At 35.7% G+C, this 22,667-nt stretch overlaps 1 protein-coding gene and 2 pseudogenes across 1 annotated transcript; 1 reads left to right on the top strand and 2 right to left on the bottom strand.

Moving 5' to 3' along the window:
- The first annotated feature begins 4,068 nt into the window (after positions 1-4,068).
- LOC143630327 (AAA-ATPase At3g50940 pseudogene) lies at positions 4,069-5,771 on the top strand (annotated as a pseudogene).
- Positions 5,772-7,420: 1,649 nt separating this feature from the next.
- On the bottom strand, positions 7,421-9,006 carry LOC143630299 (AAA-ATPase At3g50940 pseudogene; annotated as a pseudogene).
- A 611-nt stretch (positions 9,007-9,617) lies between these two features.
- LOC143630330 (heavy metal-associated isoprenylated plant protein 43-like) lies at positions 9,618-10,614 on the bottom strand. Its single transcript, XM_077099381.1, has 2 exons — positions 10,223-10,614; positions 9,618-10,092 (listed from the first exon to the last, which is right to left on the bottom strand). Exons 1-2 carry the CDS (start codon positions 10,305-10,307, stop codon positions 9,740-9,742), a joined length of 438 nt encoding a protein of 145 aa, XP_076955496.1. The 5' UTR covers positions 10,308-10,614; the 3' UTR covers positions 9,618-9,739.
- Between the last annotated feature and the right edge of the window lie 12,053 nt (positions 10,615-22,667).

The raw sequence follows: 22,667 nt of genomic DNA on the forward strand, positions 1-22,667 counted from the left end.
AATTAAATTGCATCACGATTCTCAATCTAACTCGTCCTTTTGCTTATATTTTCACCTAAATGAATGAGTAGGCCTTCATATCACTCACCATATTTTATAATCGAGCAACTTTTTTTGTTTGAAAATCTCCTAATTTCTTGTTTTCCAAATTATTCAAAGGGAAACCACCATTATTGATCGAATCATTACCCCATTTCCTTTCTCACATGTTGTTTTAGCGGGTACTCTATGATTTCTTGCACTAAATTAACCTACTAGTACTTAGTATATCCTCCTCATGAAAAAATGGACCTTAGTAATTCTGAATAGCATCAATTCACCAAAAGATGAGTCGACAATTTTGGCAAATTCCTGCATAAGCCATTATGTCTGACACGTTTGGCACCCATCTATTTCACACCATGTTTGGCACCCATCTATTTCAACAAAAATACTCCATCCCCGATTAACTTTCATTATCGATTTCCCACCGTAAAGTTTTAACCTGAAAGAAAAAAACATTATTATCCATACCTTTCCAAAGCCAAGCATCATTAGTCACTGGGTTGTTTGGTTCATTCAGATCTGCCACCGTAAAGTTTTAACCTGAAAAAAAAAACATTATTATCCATACCTTTCCAAAGCCAAGCATCATCAGTCACTTGGCTGTTTGGTTCATTCAGATCTGAATGGGTCAGATCTGAATGAACCTCTGTCTCATTCAGCAACAACAATAAGTCTGAATGATTCAGACCTAATTTTAATCATTCAGATGTTTTTCTGCTTGAAACCAAACAGTCTGAAGTCTGAATGAATCAGATGAAACTATTCAGATGTAAACAAACAACCCCTCCAATTCCATAACTTAGAATCATTTATCTATGTTATACGGTCATTAATTGTTAATATAAAAAAATAAAAGTTTAAAATAACATCTTTATGAAATATACAGGATTAAAAAAGAATCAAATTAAAAAACATAATTAAAGAAACAAGTTTCAAAAATGTGTTTAGTGGGACCCTAACGCAACACTTGAATCTGTTGTGCATTAATATGTTGAGCCATGCTTGAAATGCTATCTTAGGATTAAAATTCGCTACGTAAGAGATTATTTGTCAAACACAAGTTGATTGATAATCCGGATGCTTTATGGTCAAAGACAAAAGGTTATTATGGCTATTCATGGAGGTGCATTTGGCTCGGATAGGTCGGTTAAGGAGTCGAGAACTTGTAATCACATTTGCCTAGTTGCGTCTAGTTTGCATGTGGCCAACATTCTTTGAGTCGATCACTTCTAAAAAGGTGGGAGGTGGGAGTAATACTTGGTTTTGTCTAGACATCTTGCTAGGTGATGATTCTTTGGCTTTCCATTTTAATCGGATGTACGCACTCGTGAAGAACAAGTCATGTCTCATTTCGGACAAGAGAATGAAGAATCGATGGTTAAGGGATTGACGAAGGAAACCGATATGAGGTACCGAACAATTCCTATATGGCGAGCTTGTGAACCTTCTTAATGAAGTGGTGTTTATGGATAAGGATGACACTTGGATTTGGAATTTTCGGTTAAGGAGTTAAGAGTTAACATTGATAGATCATCCCTCATATCATTTTCATTGAATACGATTCCTACCAGAAGGAATTCTTTCTAGCTGAATAAATTTATTATTTGTGTTTGAGAGGTGCTTCTGGATCAGCTTTATACTAGGTAAAATCTTTGTTGTCGTGCTATTGACATTATGTACATTTTTTATCCGCCTTGTATGTCGAATGAGGGAGACAATAGTCATGTGTTTGGTTTGTGTGAGATTGCTTCTCAGAAGTGGAGGTTGGATCACTGCCGTCTTTGAAGGAGGGTAGGGTGGTTGATGGTCACTATCCCGATTATTTAGTAGGCCTGAATTTCCTTTTTAATTTTTATATATTTTTATGCGAAAAAATATGTATTTTAAATATTTAAACTCAATTACTCAACTATCTCTCACTTCTGGTCAAGTGGTAGGAGGCTTAGGTTCTTCAGTGGAAACTCAAGTTTAAATCTCACTTGTGTCATATTTGGGTAGATATTGGCAATGAAATATTTGAGTTAGGTTTTGTGGAAAAGTTGTCAGTTCAAACCCTGAGCCCGCCTAGGTTTTCGTCCCACCGTGTGTTACGCTAGAGAGTTATGCTCTTGTGGTGGCACGACGAATGTCAAGTGGCAGTCGACAGTATGGTTTTCTGGGAGAATGCCCAAGCCAAACTCTGAAGCCAGCGTGTGCTTAGTTAAGACAACATAGTCTGGCCGGAGTGGGGCATCAGAGCTCTCCAAATTTAAAGAGTGCGGTAAACTAAATACAAGTCGTCCTTAAAAATTACTCAACTCATGTAAGCATATTTTTATAAAAAAGAATTGCACAACCCAAATCATTAACAAGTAAGCTCATTTAAAATTTAATTGTTTAAACCTAAAAAACCCCATATATTTAAGGCACAATTTTTTTTTTCCTATAGGTCAAAAAATTTTAACGATTTTCATTGATTTGAATATTTTGACATTGATAGAGGAATCTAGCAATTTGATCAAGGAATCTTGCGTTTTAATTATCAGGGAATTTAGGAATTTGATTACTACTAAGAAAATTTCTAAAATAGTTTATTGTTGGTCTAATCAAAATACTTCCTCTCCAAGCAAAACACTTGGTCACTGTATTCTAGAGGCCACAAAGTCAAAACCTTTAAAAAATAGACACAATTATGTTTGGGTGATTTCTATAACACTCAGTGTCATTAATAAATTTAAATTTTCTCACTTCCAATATTATAATTACTTACTGATAACTAAATTTATGGATGTACTGGTTTCATCTTGTTTTAATGGTTTTTATCTATATCTATTTTTACATACTCCAGGTTTATTTTCAAACAATTTAGCATATACTAGACTGAACAAATGTTTAGTTCGTTTTCCAGTATAATCGACAAAATTGACCGATTCAAGGCTTAAAGCTTATGCTGGCGGCCCAATTAATCAGGTGACGAGAGTTTGATGGCCCTGAAATAATTACTTCTAGGGTGAACAAAACCATTCTAAGGGGGTGTTCGTGGTGTAGCATGGCTTACCTCGGGTACCTTAAAACCTGAATCGAGTATACACCCCAAACAATTTCGCAATGTAGTTCGGATATCAAATTCTGTTTGGTGAAGCTGAAAAGAGAGGGAGAGAGGGTTGACCAATGATTGATTTTTTTTATATATTTTTCATCAATAAATCTCCATACACCCTTACTGCCTTTAAGATACACCCTTACTACCTTTAAAGGTGTCGGAGACACCATTCGAGTAGCATTAGACACCCCTAATGGTGAAGAAAGGTTTTGAGTAGAGAAAATAGTTGTGTGAGAAAAACAAAAGTGGGATATATGTATTTATAGGATATAATTATTTTTTAATTGCAAAAAACCAACCCTCCCGCCCCCACCGACAAACAATCATTTTGACCAAACTAACGGCTAATTCCTTATGCAAGTGAAACCCACCTTGACTACCCGCTTGCCATACATGACAGGGAGGGGGCAGTGTACCCGTTTCGGGTACCTTATCCAGTTGCGCCCCTTCCTCCCTAACATAGATTACCTATAAGTTTCTAGTGGCAGATTGTTAAAGGTTACATTTTGTGTTCAAGTACTAACAAAACAAATACAAGAGTCCAGGTATTTTTCAGTTCAGATCCAAGATGAGTTAAAGCGAACTAAAGGATATTTGACAACATATGTGAATCAGCCTATATCCAAGTATGTTGGCACTTTATAAATTATTTAAAAGAAAACAGGACTGTACGGCTATACCTATCAATATGAAAGGAATTGAAAAATTCTTGATAACTATGTGACATCAATTATTCAATTTCATTTGCAAAATTTGATGACATCTGCATAGTAAATCCGTTCCTTATTAAATTTGTTACATAATTAATCACACATCTAGTTTTTAATGAAAATCATTTTATAAGCATGAAAAAAATTATAAACTTGTAACTTGTAAGATATTACATTACTTCGATTGGGCCACTTGTATATCTCAAAAGATAAACAAAAACAAAGTCAACGCACCCACATGCTATAAAACCCACATCGTTCCTACAATTAAAACCACCCCTTGATCTCCATTTCCATACCTAAAACACAACACTTCAGTTTAAACATGTCTTCATCAACTCAATCTAAAATCGCCATGGCAAAAACCATTGTTTCCACCATCGGGTCCGTTGCCGCAGCCGCAATGGTTGCTCGCAGCGTTGCTCGTGAATACTTACCTTCTGAGTCCCAAGACTACATTTATTTCGGCCTCCGCAGTTTCATCAACAAGTTATCCAGACAGTTGACGATGGTGATCTACGAGTTCGATGGGTTTCAAGAAAACGAGATCTATAAGGCCACCGAACTCTACCTTGGCTCCATAATATCTCCTGATATCCATCGTTTGAAGATCACTAAAATCTCTAGCGAGAAAAACATTAATGTTGCTATGGAAATCAATGATGAGTTTATAGATGTATTTAAAGGAGTCAAGTTCAAGTGGTGTTTGGTTTCTAAGAAGCATCCGACGATAGAATATCACAATTATGATAACGTGAATGGATCTACGAGTAGATCGGATCAAAGATCGTTAGAACTCACGTTTCATCGCAACGACAAAGATCTGGCATTGAACAAGTACTTGCCGTTCATACTTAACACATCCAAAGAAAGGAAACAAGAAGAGAAGACGGTGAAGCTATTCACCGTTGACACGTACCGAAGATCAGTGTGGACATCAGTGAATCTAGACCATCCGGCGACATTTGCAACGTTGGCGATGGATATTGATGTGAAGGAGAAGGTGATGAAGGATTTGGATAGGTTTATACAAAGGAGAGAATATTATAAGAAAGTCGGAAAGGCATGGAAGAGAGGGTACTTGTTGTATGGTCCACCCGGGACGGGTAAATCAAGCCTTATCGCTGCCATGGCGAATTACTTGAAATTTGATATATATGACTTGGAGTTGACTGACATTAGATCCAACTGTGATCTACGGAGGTTGTTGGTGGCAACGACTAACCGGTCAATACTGGTGGTGGAGGACATTGATTGCTCAGCAGAGTTGCATGATAGAGCGGATGCAGAAGCGGGCATACCCTTAGTTCAAGAAAACTATCCAAATTACCAGTATGGATCGCGTGGTTGCCACGTAGAACAAGGGGTTACTTTATCAGGATTCCTTAACTTTATCGATGGTTTATGGTCAAGTTGTGGTGACGAAAGAATCATCATATTTACCACAAACTGGAAAGACAAACTTGACCCTGCACTACTTCGACCTGGTCGCATGGATGTTCACATCAACATGTCATACTGCACCGCGTGTGGATTCAGATTGCTTGCGTCTAACTATCTTGGTGTCACTCAACACAGTCTGTTTGAAGAAATCGAGGATTTGATTGGTGAGGTGGAGATTACCCCGGCCGAAATAGCAGAGCAACTACTCAAGGACGACGATCCAAACGTCGCCCTCGATGGGCTAGTTGATTTTTGTCATTTGAAAAAGAAAGAGAACAAAGAGGCCAAAGAAAAAGCAAAAGCACTAGAGGAATTGGCTGAGAATGAGTGTGAAAAGAAACAAGACATCGAAAAGAATGAAATTGTTCTGATTTAGTGCTTAATTGGTTCACATCAGCGTCAAATCCGTCACATGGGAGATAAATCGGGTGCATAAACCCGTCTGTTACATTTATCGGGTTTCTCAACATGTGATGTACACCTTTACCACCTGCAAGACTCGAACCGGGCTCTATGCTCTCCAAACCTTCATTATTGCAACTTGCAAACAACTTAGCCACATAACTTGAATGTTATACGAAACAATATACTGTTAATTGATATATTGATTCAAAGCTAATTAAATTGTAACTTATTGATTCCAGCTGTGAATTTTATATCAGTTCCAGTACAGTTGAAAAATCAAAATGTGGGTTAGGAAATATATATATATATATATTATTTTTTTTTATTTTTGCGTATGTGTTGGACATGTCAATTGTCATGTATAAAAGTGAGCTGGAATATTTAAGTTTTTGGACATAAAATGGTTAATGAAGATGTGTGATGAGCCCAATTGACTTGGTGAACTGTGAACCAGTGTCCAGACTCCAGAACATGAATGATTAACCCATTCAAGACCCAAGAATGAATCAGAGGTAGATGCCGATTAATATTGTTTTAAGATTATATGAAAACTCTAAAGAACAAATAGGAAGCGGAGGGTAGTTTTTCCCAGGTAACATGAGTTGCTTGGTCGAATAACAATACAGTTTAAGTAATTTAATCTTTATATAATTATAAACTAGAAATTTGCACGTCGCGCGTTTGTGGCGAGAGCACGGTTTATTAACCTTGTGTCGGGTTGAAGTATTTACACCTGGAAATTATTTGGAGCCTCCATTGCCAATTGATGACTTGTGTGTTTAAGTTAAATGAATTTATTCGGATTTTAGATTAAAGTGTGTCACCGCCATAATGGATGGCAAATGATACCGAGTACCGATACTGAAACAAGCATTTCGGTACAAGTGACACCATTTGTTAATCTTGGGACATCTAACAAAATGAGCAGATAGAATGTACAAGTGGTGAAACACCACTTGTAAATAACTGTACGTATCAATGTTATTTTGTATTTTATTTAGTAACCGGCGTATATTTTGTTTAGCTAACGTCAATACTAGAATAAAATCTCTTTTGGTATATTGTAAAGTAATTTTTTTCTTTCTTTTATGTAAAATTAAAAACATGCTAATGTAAGGCATACGTAAAACTTATAGAGATTGTCATTTATGTGTGTATCAAATTTAATTGTATGTCATTGATCTTTAAAATTGATATGTATTGTTCTTTATGTTTACAAATCCAACAAGTTTTATACTTTGGTCCTAACACCGTTAAATTTGATAGTTAGGTTTGGTCTTGTGGTGCTCACGTGAGGGCATAACAGTAATTTCAAGCTCCCCCCCCCTCATTTTCGCCGACATTATTTTTTCGCTGACATTACTAAGTATTAGACAAACGTACATTCATGCACATTATGGTGCGGGGATTTGGAGAAGACACTGAAGAGTGCATGGGAGTCTTAGAAGACATCTCAATTTGGTAAATAGTATGTTAAGAAACCAAGATGTTGATCGATTGTTTAGGTTGAGTAAAAGTTTGGAATTTACTCAAATACATAATATAGTTTAGCATATTTTTTTTAATTTCATTAATCGAGTGAATTGAAAGCTCGAAAAAGAAAATAAACAATACAAATTTATTTCTATTTTTCATTAACATAGCTGGGAATTCATAGATATCAATCTTATTTTAGAACTTATAAAGTTATAATATAACACACACATTTATCGAAAGTATGGATATTACCATTTGATTATATTGTAACATCTTTTTCACTCTCTTTTGCAGCCAATTTTTTTTGCTTCTTTTTCGCTTTTTCTTTCACTGTCTTCTTCTCATCAAAAAACTCAATCAGGCCACCAAGAGCAATGTCTGGATCATCTTCCTGGAGCAGCTGCTCGGCTACTTCAGCCGGGGTAACCTCCACCTCCCTAACCAAATGCTCGATTTCTTCAAGAAGATCGTGTTGTGTGATACCGAGATACTTGGATGCTAGCAACTTGAACCCACTCGGGGTGCAGTATGACATGTTGACGTGAACGTCCATTTGACCTGGTCGAAGCAGTGCAGGGTCCAGTTTGTCTTTCCTGTTTGTGGTGAATATAATGATTCTCTCATCACCGCAACTTGACCATAAACCATCGATGAAGTTAAGGAACCCTGATAACATAACTCTATGATAGCCACCTTGTACGTTTTCTTGAACTACTTCTTTAGCTGCTTCTGCATCCTCGCGATCATGCAACTCTGCTGAGCAATCAATGTCCTCAAGCACCAATATCGACCGGTTTGCTGTTGCCACTAACAATCTCCGCAACTCCCAGTTAGAAGTAACGTCCGTCAACTCCAAATCATATATGTCAAAGTTCAAATAATTCGCTATGGCTGCGATCATAGTTGATTTACCCGTCCCGGGTGGACCATACAACAGGTACCCTCTCTTCCACGCCTTTCCAACTTTTCGATAATACTCTCTCCTCTCTATGAACCTATCCAAATCCTTCATGATCTTCTCCTTCACATCAGTCTCCATCGCCAACATGGCAAATGTCGCTGGATGGTCTAGATTCACCGACGTCCACACCGTCCTTTGGGACACATCATCGGTGAATAACTTAACCATTTTCTCTTCTCGTTTCCTTGTTTCCGCGTGATTAAGTATGAATGGAAAGTATTCATTCACCGCTAGGCCTTTGTGTTTTCGATTAAACGTCAGTTCAAACGACTGTTGTTCCGTTCTGCTGATATATCCCCTCATATCATCGTAATTATAATATTCTTTCGTCGGTAGCTTCTTAGAAACCAAAGACCACTTGAATTTGACTCCATTGTATACATCAACAAACCGATCGCTGATTTCAATTGCAACATTGATGTTTTTCTCACTAGGATTTTTAGTGATCTTCAAACGAGGGACTTCAGGAGAATTTTGGGAGCTTAGGTATTGCTCCGTGGCGTTATACATTTCGTTTACTTGAATACCATCGACTTCGTATATCACCATGGTCATTTGTCCGAATAACTTGTTGATGAAACCGCGGAAACTGAAATAAAGATAGTCTTGGAATTCAGGAGGCAAGTAATCATGAACTACACTCCGAACCACCATTGACGCTGCGACAACCGATCCGATGGTGGAAACAACTGTTTTCGCCATGGCGAGTTTCCATTCATATGCCATTTAGGTTAATGATTTGAGGGGAGATTGGTAAGGGAATGGAGATGGGGGGTGGTTTTGGTTGTCTGAAGTATGTGAGTTTTATAGTATTGGGGTGGGCTCACTGTGTTTACTTTTCAAAACTTGTTATGCACTCTCATTTCTAAATACTTCTTATGGACTCTTTTTAATAAACTTCTTAGGGAATGAAATCACGTTTAATACTGTATTACATTTTATGTAGATAATTACATGTAATATTACGTAACATATATAACTAATTACGTACAATATTATGCAATTCATGTAGATAATTACATGCGATATTACGTAATATAGTTAAGTTATTATGTACTCATGTTACACAATGTATATAAATATTTATGCATCATATGCAATTAACAAGTACTGTATGTATATAATTACTAACAATTATATTTATGTAAATATGTTATGTACAGGAATGTCAATAAGTAAACGTGAACATCATACAATGGTTAAATGTGAACATTTGGGCCTAGGCCGAAGACTGGTTCTAGACAGCCCAAAACTTTCAGGTCAATGAGTGATGGGGTCGGGTCTAGCAACACAAAAATAAAAGGTTAAATTGTCCATTCATCAACACTGAGTTTCAAAAACTTTATTTTAAAGCAAATTAATCATTTAACTGATTAGATCAATTTTAAGAAATACATTAAAATAGTAGTGTAGACAATAACTACGAACCTCTAGGGAAAAGATAAGAAATCTCCATTAGTTTATATTCAAAAGGAGTGTATAGTTTCTAAAAGGATGTATGAAACCACAATCTCATTCACAAAACAAATAGAATGGAGTAAAACTTGCTTTTTAGCCATAAATAATGGTTTTATACTTTATGAATATATTACGTAACCGTACAAGTGGAACCGGTTCCTACCACCGGTTCATATGAAGCATGGCCATTTGTTGACAAATAACGCAATCCTGTGGGTTGTGGATATTATAAGGTTGAATATGAGCATTTGGGTCGGGCTTCTTCTCTTCGGGTTTTTTCTCCGGTGCCTTCTTTTCTTCAGGTTTTTTCTCTGGTGGCTTCTTTTCTTCAGGCTTTTTCTCTGGTGGCTTCTTCTCTTCAGGTTTCTTTGGTGGTGCCGGTGGAGGTCCAACAGTCAACACTTCAACAAATTTTCCGGTCTTCCTTGCTCGTATTATAATCTCATAAGGATCTGCATCTCCGGTTACTGTTAATGTTCCTTTGGCTACATCGATCTCAATATGGTCTACACCTGTAATCATTACCGTTACCGTCTATTTTTTTTAGAATGACAGATTTCTTATCTTTAGGCTACCGCATACGGTCTGTTACTATTATGTAATTTTAAAATTACCGACTTGTTAAATAAATAAATAAGTTACCTTGAAGTCCAGAAACTGCTGTAAGTAATTTCTTCTTACTTTTCTCGCCTGATAATTGCACCTTCAAAACCGTCCTTTGCACCATATGGCCTTCTAACAAGCACACACATACTTGCACTCTTTATACATTGAAAACAACTAATAAATAATAATATTAATATTATAATAATACAAAAGGGACACAAGAAAATGCCATTGGATTGTTCACCGTCTCATCTAAATATTTCCAAACTCGATCAACCATATTAGAATGTCATCTTGCTCTATGATAGATCCGCAAAACCACTTTTATAATTTATAATTAATTTTATCTTGTTCATTTGTTAGGCTACTAGGTGTTAACTAGCCGAATTGGATGTTAAAGGTTTTGGACTCAACCGGGTTCAAATATTCTTCTAATGATTGTATACGAGTCAGAGTCTAATGATTTTGGTATATTTGTGGTAACAACTCAAGACTTAAGACCAATATTAAGACTTGCCTCTATTTATTCTGAAGGGTATGTAAGCCCAAAATAGTTTTAGGCCCTTTACCTTTGACCCTATATATAAGATAATAAGAGTTTGCTACTAAAATAACACATCAAATCAGTATACCACAAAAACTTTCAACGAGAATTATATGAACTCATTTTTTATCATGAAATTTTAGGCTTTCAGGTTGAAAACTAATTTTTCAATATCTTATATTTTGATTACTTTTTTCTAGAAAAACAGTTTTTGTTACATGTTTAAATTATCTATGATTTTCTCTTACAAATTACAATGTGTCTTTTGGTTAAAAGGCATTGAAGCCCAGTAACCTTAGGTATCAAAGGACGGAACATGTAACACGCAAGGCCGGTTCAACGAATGTGGATGTCTAAATCGAAATAAGATTTAAGGCCTTTTTATGACAATTGGTAAGAAAATTTTTTTGCTTACTACAAGTTTTGAACTCATGACATGTACTTTAGTAACAACCTACCATCACACCAATAGATTACTTTGAATTGACTTTGCTCATTATCTATACTATATATAAAGCATAAGTTAGAGACCTCTTAAATTTTAGACAGAATTACAAATTTTGTCCTTTAAAAAAAGTCAATTTACGGTTCGTGTCCGTTGTTAAGTTTCTTTGCAGGCGGTGTACTTTAAACATTTTTTTCCTACACGTTATGTCCTTTACGCTAACTGGGTTAGAAAAACTCAGTTAAATACCCTCACGTGAAACGCATGTGAGGGCATATTGGTCTTTTCGTCTACCCTGCAACTTCATCATCATCATCATCTTCTTCTTCTTCTTCTTCTTCTTCTTCATTTTGCATATCTCAATCAAAACCCTAAAATCATCTTTAATATGTCAAAATCAAATGTAATTTAAATATTTCAAGATATAACCCACTGTCTCCAACCTCCCGTCACCGTCTTCCCCACTCAACTGCCGCCACCATCTCCCAGCTCCAACGACGCCACCGTATCTCACCTCCACTGCAGCTAAAAACCCATTAAAACTCTATATATCTCTCTAAAAAACCCTTTACAACCACTGCATCTACCGTCTACGACATCCACCGACGGCCACAGCGAACACAAATCGTCAAACTCTCGCCCTAGTTCCTAAATTAGCCCTAATTAGGGGTAAGCTTGATTCATGGATCGATCGATATTAAAACCATTGAAGCCAAAAATCGAACCCTAGGCATAATTCTAACCTCAACGTGGTGGTGGAGGCTGCGCGTGGGTCGCCATGGTAATGGTGGTCGGAAAATCAATTGTGACGTCGATGGTGAGGACCGGACGGTTAAACTCTGACCTCAATAAATTTCATATATGCGAAAAGCATCGTGCAAGGTTTCCGATGACAGCTGGACGGTGGTGGAGGAGTAGCGGTATTCCGGTGGATGGTAATGGCAGCCGGACTATGGTTGTCTTCAATTAGATCTGGCGGACTGTAGCAGCCGGAGCTTATCGAGTTTGATTTTCGGTCGAATTGCATCGAGAAGAAGCCGGAATTTGATATTTGAAGAACAGAGTGGAATGCCGAGATGGTGATAATGAATTAATGATAATAATCTGGTTATTGTAAGTATGCGTTGATTAATTCAAAGGGATTTTGGATTTTTGTTCTAAGATTAAGATTAATTATGTTATTTGTGCAATTTGTTTAATTGCTATTATATGAAAGGACAAAACTACCCTCACATGTGCCTCACGTGATGGGATTTAACTGACTTTTTCTAACCCAGTTAGCGTAAAGGACAAAACTTGTAGGAAAAAATAGTTTAAAGTACACCGCCTGCAAGGAAACTAAAAAAAGGACACGAACCGTAATTCGTCTTATTTTAAAGGACAAAATTTGTAATTGGGTCAAAATTTTAAGATGTACCAAACCCATTGCCTAATATAACTTTCATTCTTTCAAAATATATTTAAAACTTTAGTCCCTCAACTTCACTATCTTTTTGTAAAGTTTAATAATAGTTACACATATGGCCCCTAATTCAAAACTAACTACCCCATGACTTTTTTAACGGTCATAATTTTTTCACACGTTAATATTTTTTTAAAAAAAAAATACAACATAAAAACGAGCATTTTATTCTCTTTAATTTGATTATGATATTGTTATGGTTTTTTTAGTTTTAAAAAGTTAGCATGTTGCGCGCTTACCATTTAGAACCGGGTAATAGGTCGAGTCAGGCGAGCTTGGGTCATTTATAAAAGTACATTAGGGTCGGAATGAGTCAATACAAAAAATGGTTAATTTGGTTCGGGTTCGAGTAGAAAGGGGCCATGTCAGAACGTTGTCGAATCATAATGGGTTTGATGCCAAAACGGGTTGATTTAAAAAAATGATTTATTCCAAATTACTGTATATTTCAGGTTTTCCTTGTTATTTTCATTACAAGCTACGCGGATACCGTTGTTTACATGTACCGGGGCCAATGAAGTCCAGCACCACGTAACGCACATAACCCAATCTTGGTAAACGATCTACCCAGCACCCTACACCGTTAATCGCCATGAGTTACACGCGTGTTGTTGGTTAAGCATGTTTTAATGTCGATAACGTGCATTCCCGTCTGGTTACGTGTGTTCAATCTTCGATTACACGCAACTAGCTTTGCACGAGTTACGCGCCCAATTTCAGGCTACGTGCGCACTGTTATCAGGTGACATATGTACCGACATGGACTATTCGTTCAATGTAAAGTTGCGCGTGTGCCCCGCTGCATTGCGCGGGCACCCAGCTAGTAATATATCTATATATAATTTTTTTTTATTTGTAGACCTTAGTTAAGTGTGGACCTAAAGCTCTAACTTGTTATCCATTATACACAAACATTAATATAAAGATCATACATGAAATTATTAATGTTCACAACTTCACATAATGGAACAACTAGCACATGGATCATGAGTCATCTCATGAACAATGGCCACGGGTCTAGAAGTAACACAAGGGGGAGGCACACATATAACGGGCTTCTTCTCATCAGGTTTCTTCTCCTCGGGCTTCTTCTCATCGGGCTTCTTCTCATCGGGTTTTTTCTCCTCGGGCTTCTTCGGTGGGGATCCAATCGTCACCACTTCCGCACATTTTATTACCTTTCTTGCTCGTATAATAACTGCATAAGGATCAGCATCTCCTTTAACCGTTTATGTGTCTTTGACTACATCAATCTCAATCTTATCTACTCCTACGATCAGTTGAAATGAAAGACCAAAAAGTTATATATCCAGAACATGTCAATCTTCAAAACACGTCAACGAGTTAACTAGGTATAAACAATCCTAGCGAAGCCCTCCCTATTTGTTTAACAAAAGAGCTCGACTCAAATGTGCAATATCTGAAACTCAAGTTTGGCTCGTGACTAACTTTATAAGATCGGCTAAGACTTCGGCCTAGCTTAATATTATTTATTAGTTGTTTAAACATACTTTAATGTGACAAGAAAATAAAAAACTTAAATCATTTAAATTTTTACCCGTGGTTTAAAATTTTTACTTTTTACATACAAAAAAAATACATATGTAAAAAATGTTTAAGTAGTTTATTCATATGCTATATTTTAAGAATTTTAAATGGTTATCTATATATGTGTAGGTTTTGTGTGGGATTAGATGATACTCGACGTGATTATCCAAAATCTTATACACGTTATGTTACACCTCGACCAAAGGCGGTGGAACATGCCGAGGTGTAACGATTACCCATAAGCACATGATACTAATTAAAGCGACAATATTTAACAAACTCATTTTATTTCACAACATCGAAAATGTCATATAACAATATTCATAAGACAAATACAATAAAACATAGCAAATCATATATTGTTCATTTTGCTAATAACCTAAAGGTATTTGTGACGTTTTCTCCACAAGCTCCATAATCAACCTAAATACAAACCTGTAACATTTCATAAAATAAAGTTTATCAACACAAAGGTTGGTGAGCAATTCAAAAGTTTGAGCATATAAATATATAATAAGAAAAGCCACAATCTTGTATACGAAACAACAAATAAATAGCAATAATTTGGATAATATGAGGTTGCTAATAAGAATGCATTAACGGCACCGTCTATAAGATAATACCAAATAGATTCGGATTTCTTGAGGTCGTTAATAAGAATACATTAACGACATCGTGCTATAAGAGAATACCAGATAATTCTCGGATTTATGATTCAACCCTCCAAAAGCGGTAAACACATAAGCATGTAATCATGTAAGCATATAACACCAAATCGAGCATTTATTTAAGTAAAGCATACAATAACGGTTGTGGTTTAATAATCAAGTATAAAGCATTTAATTTGAATAAGTATGAAATGTCACCCCCAAAACGAAAGTAGAAAACGGGGTATGAAAGTACTCACGTTCAAGTAATAAACTTGAAAGTTGATAATTTGGAGATTTTCCGGAACGATGGGTTTAACGAACAAAGCCTAAAAGGAAATAAGTTTCAGATTTAGAAAGGTTGTCTTGAAAATCTTTAAGTAAAATAAATGTTGATAAATGTAAATAATTAAAGTTCAAGGTTTAAAATGTAACTATTTGCAATTTATAATAATAACCCTTTAATAATGTAAGTTTACTCGAAACCGGGTTAAAGTATCTAACCTTAATATTTACTTAACCTATGTTAAGTAATAAGGTGGGTAAAAATGCAAGAATGCAAGTCCCCTGGGAATAAAGATACTAAAACGGGTTTTAATGAGTGTTCGGGTTGTTGGTTCGGGTCTTGACAATTGGTCAAACCCAAAGTCAACTTTCCAAAATATTAAATGTCATGAGATAACTCATAAAAATTTAGTAAAACTTAACCAAGTATGTAGATCTATTGTTTAGAACTAACAACGTACGTTAAGCGAGTGTTCGGTTTTGTCGGTCCAAACTTTGTTATGAGGTCAAGTTGGATCCAACATTTCCAAGTACTTAAGAAAATAATTAAAATCAGTTTGTAAACTATTTTTAAAGAAATATACAAGTCTTGATAGCTAAAAACACACTTGTGTGTCTTAAGCGAGTAAAAGTAGGTTTAGTTTGGTTTGGTTCGGTTTCCAACTCACAAATAGTTCATTGATGGTTTTCACATGCCCAAATATCCAAGAACTTGTATAATAATTTATTGTTGAAGAAACATTAAGTTTTACAACCAAAAGGTTAACAATAAAGTCTTTAAACAAAAGTTCGGTTTTGGTTCGGTTTCCATCTCCCAATAAGTTCATAGATGCTTTCCACATGCCCAATATCAAAAGAACTTGCAAAAATGATTTTAGAAACTCAAATATAATATTAAACATGTTTAAACAACTATTTTAACAAAACTAGTAAGCAAAAGTTCGGTTTACAGTTTTGAGCGATTTACGGTTAAACTGAAGCATAGGCCCTCAACTCATAACCATGGAACTTGTAAATAAACTAAAATAAGCAGAAATTAAGCATGGTTAGTATGTATAAACAAGTTATATAAGTATATATATATATATCAAGAACACGAAGTTCTCCATGAAGCTTTGTCTTACAAGGTCCGAAACTTAACCAACCGGGGTCGAATAAGTAACTACCAAAGGTAACAAGGGGTGTATATTATATATATGTTGTGCCATAAGATTCAAGTATTAATAAGAGTTAGCAAGTTAATTAAAATGAAAGACTATGGTTAATTTGACTTGGGAAGTCAAACTACCAAGAATATGTAGAACAACCTTTGAATCTTAAGAATCGAGAGAGAATTTGGAGTATGACCAAGTGTAAAATGAAGAAGATGGGTGTGTATATATAGGGTAAGGGTCAAATCTTCATTGCAAAGTTCTCTTTTATGTTTACATGAAAATAGATTGGTTAAACAAACAAGCAAAGCACATAACAACAAAGAAATCTGAAATATGCTACTGAGGTCACTAGGCGCCGCGCGACTAGCCCTAGCCCTCATGGCCGCGCGACGCGGCGCCCATGGGGGTGGGGTTTGGTCCAGCTCATCTAGCGTGGTTCGTTATGCGTCCGGAAGTTCATTTTTGATGTATTTTGATCCTTTTAAAGCCGTTTTCGAATCCGTAAAAGAGATTTTTCAAATTGAACAAATGAGAATGATTTGGTAACATAAAAATCCAATATTTTATATATCATGAGTTTCGGTTTACAAAACGGGTCGGTTTAACAATACAAATACGAATACCATCGAGACCCGAATTTGACAAAGGTCACACGTTACCTCAACCAAATAGTCATAAAAAATGAGTTTTATTTTTATTTTATCGTTATATGGTATTTTATTAGTTTCATTTTGTATAAAGCGGAGATTCCTGTTTGGGTATATATTTTGATAATATTATATCCCCCCCGTCCCATTATAAGTGTCAACATTTCCTTATTTATTTGTCTCATTACAAATGTTCACTTTCAAAATTTATTAGTCAATTTTCAAGTTTAACCTTAAACACACACAACTAACATTAATAAACAATATTGATGGACCCACTTTTCAAGGGCATTATTGTCATTTGTTAAGAAAAAAAAGTAATCATTCAATCCATCTTAAACTTTGTATTTTTCAAACATTGACACTTATAATGAGATGGAAAGAGTATACAGATACAAAAATAAATTGTGTAAATATAAGAATGAAAGAATACTTGTCCAACGGGAATTGGTTTTTACAACTTAGAGCACCTTTAATGGTGGAGGTGTTTTTATTTTCAAATATCTCAATATCATCACTATCTAATCACCATCTTTTCACTTTTCTTTCATTTCTCTCTCCTCTTTCTTACTTTTATCTCACAATTAGGGCTGTCATAACATGATGGAAATGACACGATATGACATTTCACGATAAAACACGATGACCTATTGTACTAAACACAAACACGACACGACAACTACTCGTGTCATGTTTTTCCAAACACGACACACAAACCTGTTTAGTAACATCTTAAAACCCGTTAAAGGGACATGTTTAAACATACAATGAATAATACATGTGTAATGAAAACAAAATTTTCAAGACAAGTATATAAGTCTTTGTTAATACTAAATCCATAGCATACTTGAAACAAAAAACAAAAATCCTTAACATATATGAAACAAAAAATCACAAATCTATAACATACTTAAAACAAAAAAAACATATAAGCAAATCATAACATACATTAAAAATCTAATAGCGAGTTCTAACGAACATAAGTGAAATGTCATATATAAGTATGACTTTAGGTTTAGGACTTTAGGAATGTATATTTATATATTATTTTTTAAATTAAAAATCTACATAGGTTACTAACAAGTTAACAGGTCTTTAACATGTTTGGCCACGAATTTTAACATGTCTTAAACAGGTCGACATGTTTAAGACATGAAACCTTTTAAGCTAAAACCCAAACTTGTCAGTACATGTTTTGTGTCGTGTTAACATGTGTGTCATAAATTGGTAGCTCTACTCACAACACCCAATTTAAGAATACAAACTCTTCTTTTCTCTCTCTCCTACATATGACACACTTTCTCTCCTTCATATTGATTTCAAGCCCCTTGTAAGTTACCCATTGGAGATGTCCTTAATGGGCATATCTGAATAACGGGGAATGAGCATCCATGGATACTGGACATGGACCGGCCAATCATGTATTGTTACATCATTTCTATCATCAAGTACTCAAACCGTAAATCACTGGTCGTATCTACCCACAAGTACCCTATAACTTTTTGTTTATTAATATACAATAAATTAAACAACTAAAAGTAATTAAAATAAAAAAAATTACATAATTGATAACTGTAAAAATAAAATACGACAATTAAAAAAAATAGGCATGCAGACTAGCCGTTGTGTACTATTTGTCTCATCAACGGGTGGCAGGTCTTGTGCCCACGGGGGACGCTTTTGCAAGGCTATTATAAGTTGACGGGTGAGCATCCACTGGTGATGAACTATGATCCGCGGAAGACTACTCTTTCGCTCGCCAATTCCCTGATAATGTGGGTTTTTCCGCGAATGGTACTTACGATTAATATGTTAGTCATTGATGAACATGTTTGTGAAATTCGATCATTGATCAAATCCAAACCTGTAAGCAAGTTTAATCGAAAAGAAGTCTTATCCAATTAACAAGTTTGTCCATTTGATTAATATTATGATTAGAATTATATTGTAATCTTATATTCATATTATTCGATTATATTTTTCGAAGAATGCAACTAAGAGAGTGTTATAATTTAAATATGTAAAATTAGTCATTGTGTTAGAATAAGTTTGTTTTTGTTTATTGTTATCACAATTATTGATTGTCCGTAAATATGTTTGTTTAGGTGTAAGGGTATATTTTTAGTACTTGCATAGGGCATCTGATATCTTAAAGACGACCTTAAAAATGATTAATCATATAAAACTTTGAGTTGTTTTCATAATATGAAATATAACAAAAGTAAGATAATTCTTTTGGGTCTTAACTAAAAACAAAGGAAGCCCAAGTCTACATGCATATCATATTAAGGGCGTGTTTGGGGGAGCTTTTAAAACTTGATTATTTACTACTTTTTTGTTGGAAAGGAAAATGTGTTTGGTAAAGGTCCTTCAAAAGCTTCAAAATGAAGTTTTTTAAATGTGTCTTTTGCTTTCAAAAAGCAAATAAACAAAAACGCAAATCTAAAAACTCACCCAAACACCCCTAAGTAATATGAGAAATAAACCAATAAACCTTTAAAAGCTTTATGAGTTGTTATGCTACTAGATAAGTAAATTTTCAACATTTACATGCATTATCTATTAAAATTCTTTCTCCTCGTACCTTTATTGTTCAACAATATACAATACATGAAGCAACTTACGTTATTTATTAAAATTCTTTCTCCTCATACTTTTACAGTTCAATCAATCAATCATACCCAGTGGAGTCCCACCAATAGCAAAGCTATAAGTAGGGTCTGGGGAGGGTGGGATGTAGGCACACCGTACCTCTATCCAACTGGATAGAGAGGTGGCTTTCAGAGAGACTCTCGGCTCTTGACTACATATGTATGCGGCAATATAAAAGGAAATCGAAGTTCAACTATAGTATAATTCATAGTAGCACGTAGTAAAAAAATGATAATACTATATATATATATATACATATATGAAAAAAAAATACCATAATGGTGTGTGACCAAAATAAGGTAAATATAGGACCTAAGGTATTCATTTCTCCCTAAAAGTCTTAACTTTAATTTTACTTCTCCAAGAATTCCTATCCCTAACCATGTCCTCTGAGAGATTTAGGTCTATCAAATCATGCCTAATCCTCTCATCCCACGTCAACTTAGGTCGTCCTCTACCCCTCCTCCCCTCTATAGTAATGTTTTCTACGGATCTAACCGGGTTCGTTGTCTGTCGTCTCTTCACATATCCAAACCATCTCAATCTCCACTCTCTTATCTTGTCTGATATGTTAGCTACCCCTAATCTCTGTCGAAACACAACTTTTCTTATTCGGTCTAACCTTGTGTGCCCACACATCCAGCGTAGCATTCTCATCTCTGCTACCTCCATCTTCCGCACTTGTGCCTTCTTGATGGCCCAACAATCTATTCCATATAGCATTGCAGGTCTAACTGCTACCCTATAAAATTTCCCTTTTAGTTTAGTTGGGAAACTCTTGTCACATAATATACTTGTGGGTGCCTTCCATCTACACCATCCTACCTGAACTCGATGGTCACATCACTGTCTAATTCCCCATCGCTCTGAACGAATGATCCTAGATACTTAAACTTCGTTACCTGCGGAACCGGTTGCCCTTCAATGGTGATCTCGGCGTCCTCATTGTCATTTACTTCACCAAAATCACAGTGTAGATACTCCGTCTTAGAGCGACTAATCCGTAAACCTTTTGTCTCTAAGGTTGTTCGCCACTCCTCTAGCCTCCCGTTAAGGTCTTGTTTTCTCTCAGCAAGTAACACAATATCGTCTGCGAACATCATGCACCACGGGAGCGTCCTCTGAATCGACTTTGACAGCTCATCCAAGACTACTGCAAAAAGAAACGGACTCAACGCTGACCCCTGGTGGAGGCCTACCTCTACGGGGAAGAAGTCAGTATCCCCCACGGGCGCACGAAAACTTGTTGCACTCCTGGTATACATATCCATAATTATCTCTATATATTTTCTCGGGACTCCTCTACCCTTTAAGCACTCCCAGAGCACTTGTCGTGGCACGCTGTCGTAGGCCTTTTCTAGGTCAATAAACACCATATGCAGGTCACGCTTCTTCTCCCTATACTTTTCCATCAATCTTCTTAAAAGGTGTATTGCCTCTGTAGTGGAACGCCCTGGCATGAACCCAAATTGGTTCATCGTAACCTGAGTTTCCCGTCTCAGTCTAACCTCAATCACTCTTTCCCATAGCTTCATAGTATGGCTTAGTAGTTTGATTCCTCGGTAGTTACCACATCATTGGGCGTCGCCTTTGTTTTTATAGATATGAACTACAACGCTGCTCCTTCACTGGTCTGGCATCTTACCAGATTTGAGGATAATATTGAACAAAGTAATTAACCACATGACTCCTTCCTCTCCCAGGCACTTCCACACCTCGATGGGTATGTTGTCTGGGCCAACCGCCTTAGCCCTTCCCATCCTCCTAAGTGCATTCTGCACCTCTTCCCGTGTGATCCGTCGGCAATAGCAGTTATTCCTGTTGTTGTCGTTGGGAGGTTGTGTCGTCATATTCTTCTTGGAAAGCTCTCCCATTGTTAAAAAGATTGTGGAAGTAGGTTTGTCATCTTAGTTTAATGTCCTGCTCCTTGACTAATACATGCCCATCTATATCCTTTATGAACGTCACAGGCCCTAGATCTTGCATTTTACAGTTCAACTATGTGCAATACATGAAGCAACTATTACAATACACGTTTGCTTGATTCAACCGCGTGGAGGAAAGGCGACGTGGGTTTTAGACTTTTAGGGAAGGCATTGTTGTTTCATACATCACTGTTGGGTCGACTTATTCACAAAAAAGAAGCTCATCGCTATAGTATACTCAGATAAATTTTAAAACTCATAAAATTATATAATTAGAAAACGAAAAGGTTAAATAACGTTAATTTATAAAAAAGAAGAGATATCTAAATATGAAAATGGCTTTGATGACATGCATGTTTATATTTCAGTTACTTGTACATTACTACTCGCAACTTGGTTTCAAAAAAAATTATATCAAGATGTAAACAAAAATAGCCGTGTTGCAACGGCATACCAAATGATCACATGAGCAAGAAATGGACATGTCCAAGCGGAGAAATCATAACGAAAACAATCCAAAATAATGAATGATCGTTGCACGTTGGGATTAACATTATAATGAGTGTTCATTTAGCTAATAAGCTAAATTGAAACCATTATATCAAAGTTGTTGATGCGAATGTGAGGCAACGCACAAGGATGCTCGTGATTGGTGGTTGGGGAATGACAAGGACCAAATGTTTGAAGAATAAATTAGCTTACTTGATAATATCACTTCCTTTTCACAAACTATGAATGTTAACTCTGTTCTTCAATTAGATACGTGGTCCTATAAAAGATTTTAAGTTAAATTAATTCATGGAATATTATCTTGTGATGATAATAGTAAGAAAATCTTCTACTGGAATTGGATCAAATAAAATACAACTTAAAACACCACTTCGTCTCACGTCGTGATAAAGATTTGTTTTATACTAAAATATTATTATCAATGATTATGGACAATCACATATAATAATAAACCTCCCTAGCTGGGCCATTATTTTTTAAGAAAACAATATTTTAAGGAAATAAATACAACTAAACACAAGATTTGTATAACATACAACCACGAAGTGTAGTATCACGAAGAAAGTAACTATACTTCATGATACACCCATAAAAATCGCAATGGACCATGCATACAACTAATATTACATCATCTTGAAATTTGCATGTATGGATCTTCCAAA

The sequence above is a fragment of the Bidens hawaiensis genome, unplaced genomic scaffold (genome assembly GCF_021521415.1).
Source record: "Bidens hawaiensis isolate Kalapana, Puna unplaced genomic scaffold, B.hawaiensis_p1.1 tig00005637_1, whole genome shotgun sequence".
NCBI lineage: Eukaryota > Viridiplantae > Streptophyta > Magnoliopsida > Asterales > Asteraceae > Bidens > Bidens hawaiensis.

Excerpts from the sequence above, each read along its gene's own strand:
- LOC143630330 (XM_077099381.1), bottom strand. The coding sequence starts at position 10,307 with ATGGTGCAAAGGACGGTTTTGAAGGTGCAATTATCAGGCGAGAAAAGT. Across the intron at positions 10,093-10,222 it reads AGCAGTTTCTGGACTTCAAG|GTGTAGACCATATTGAGATC; the intron begins GTAACTTATTTA and ends TAATGATTACAG.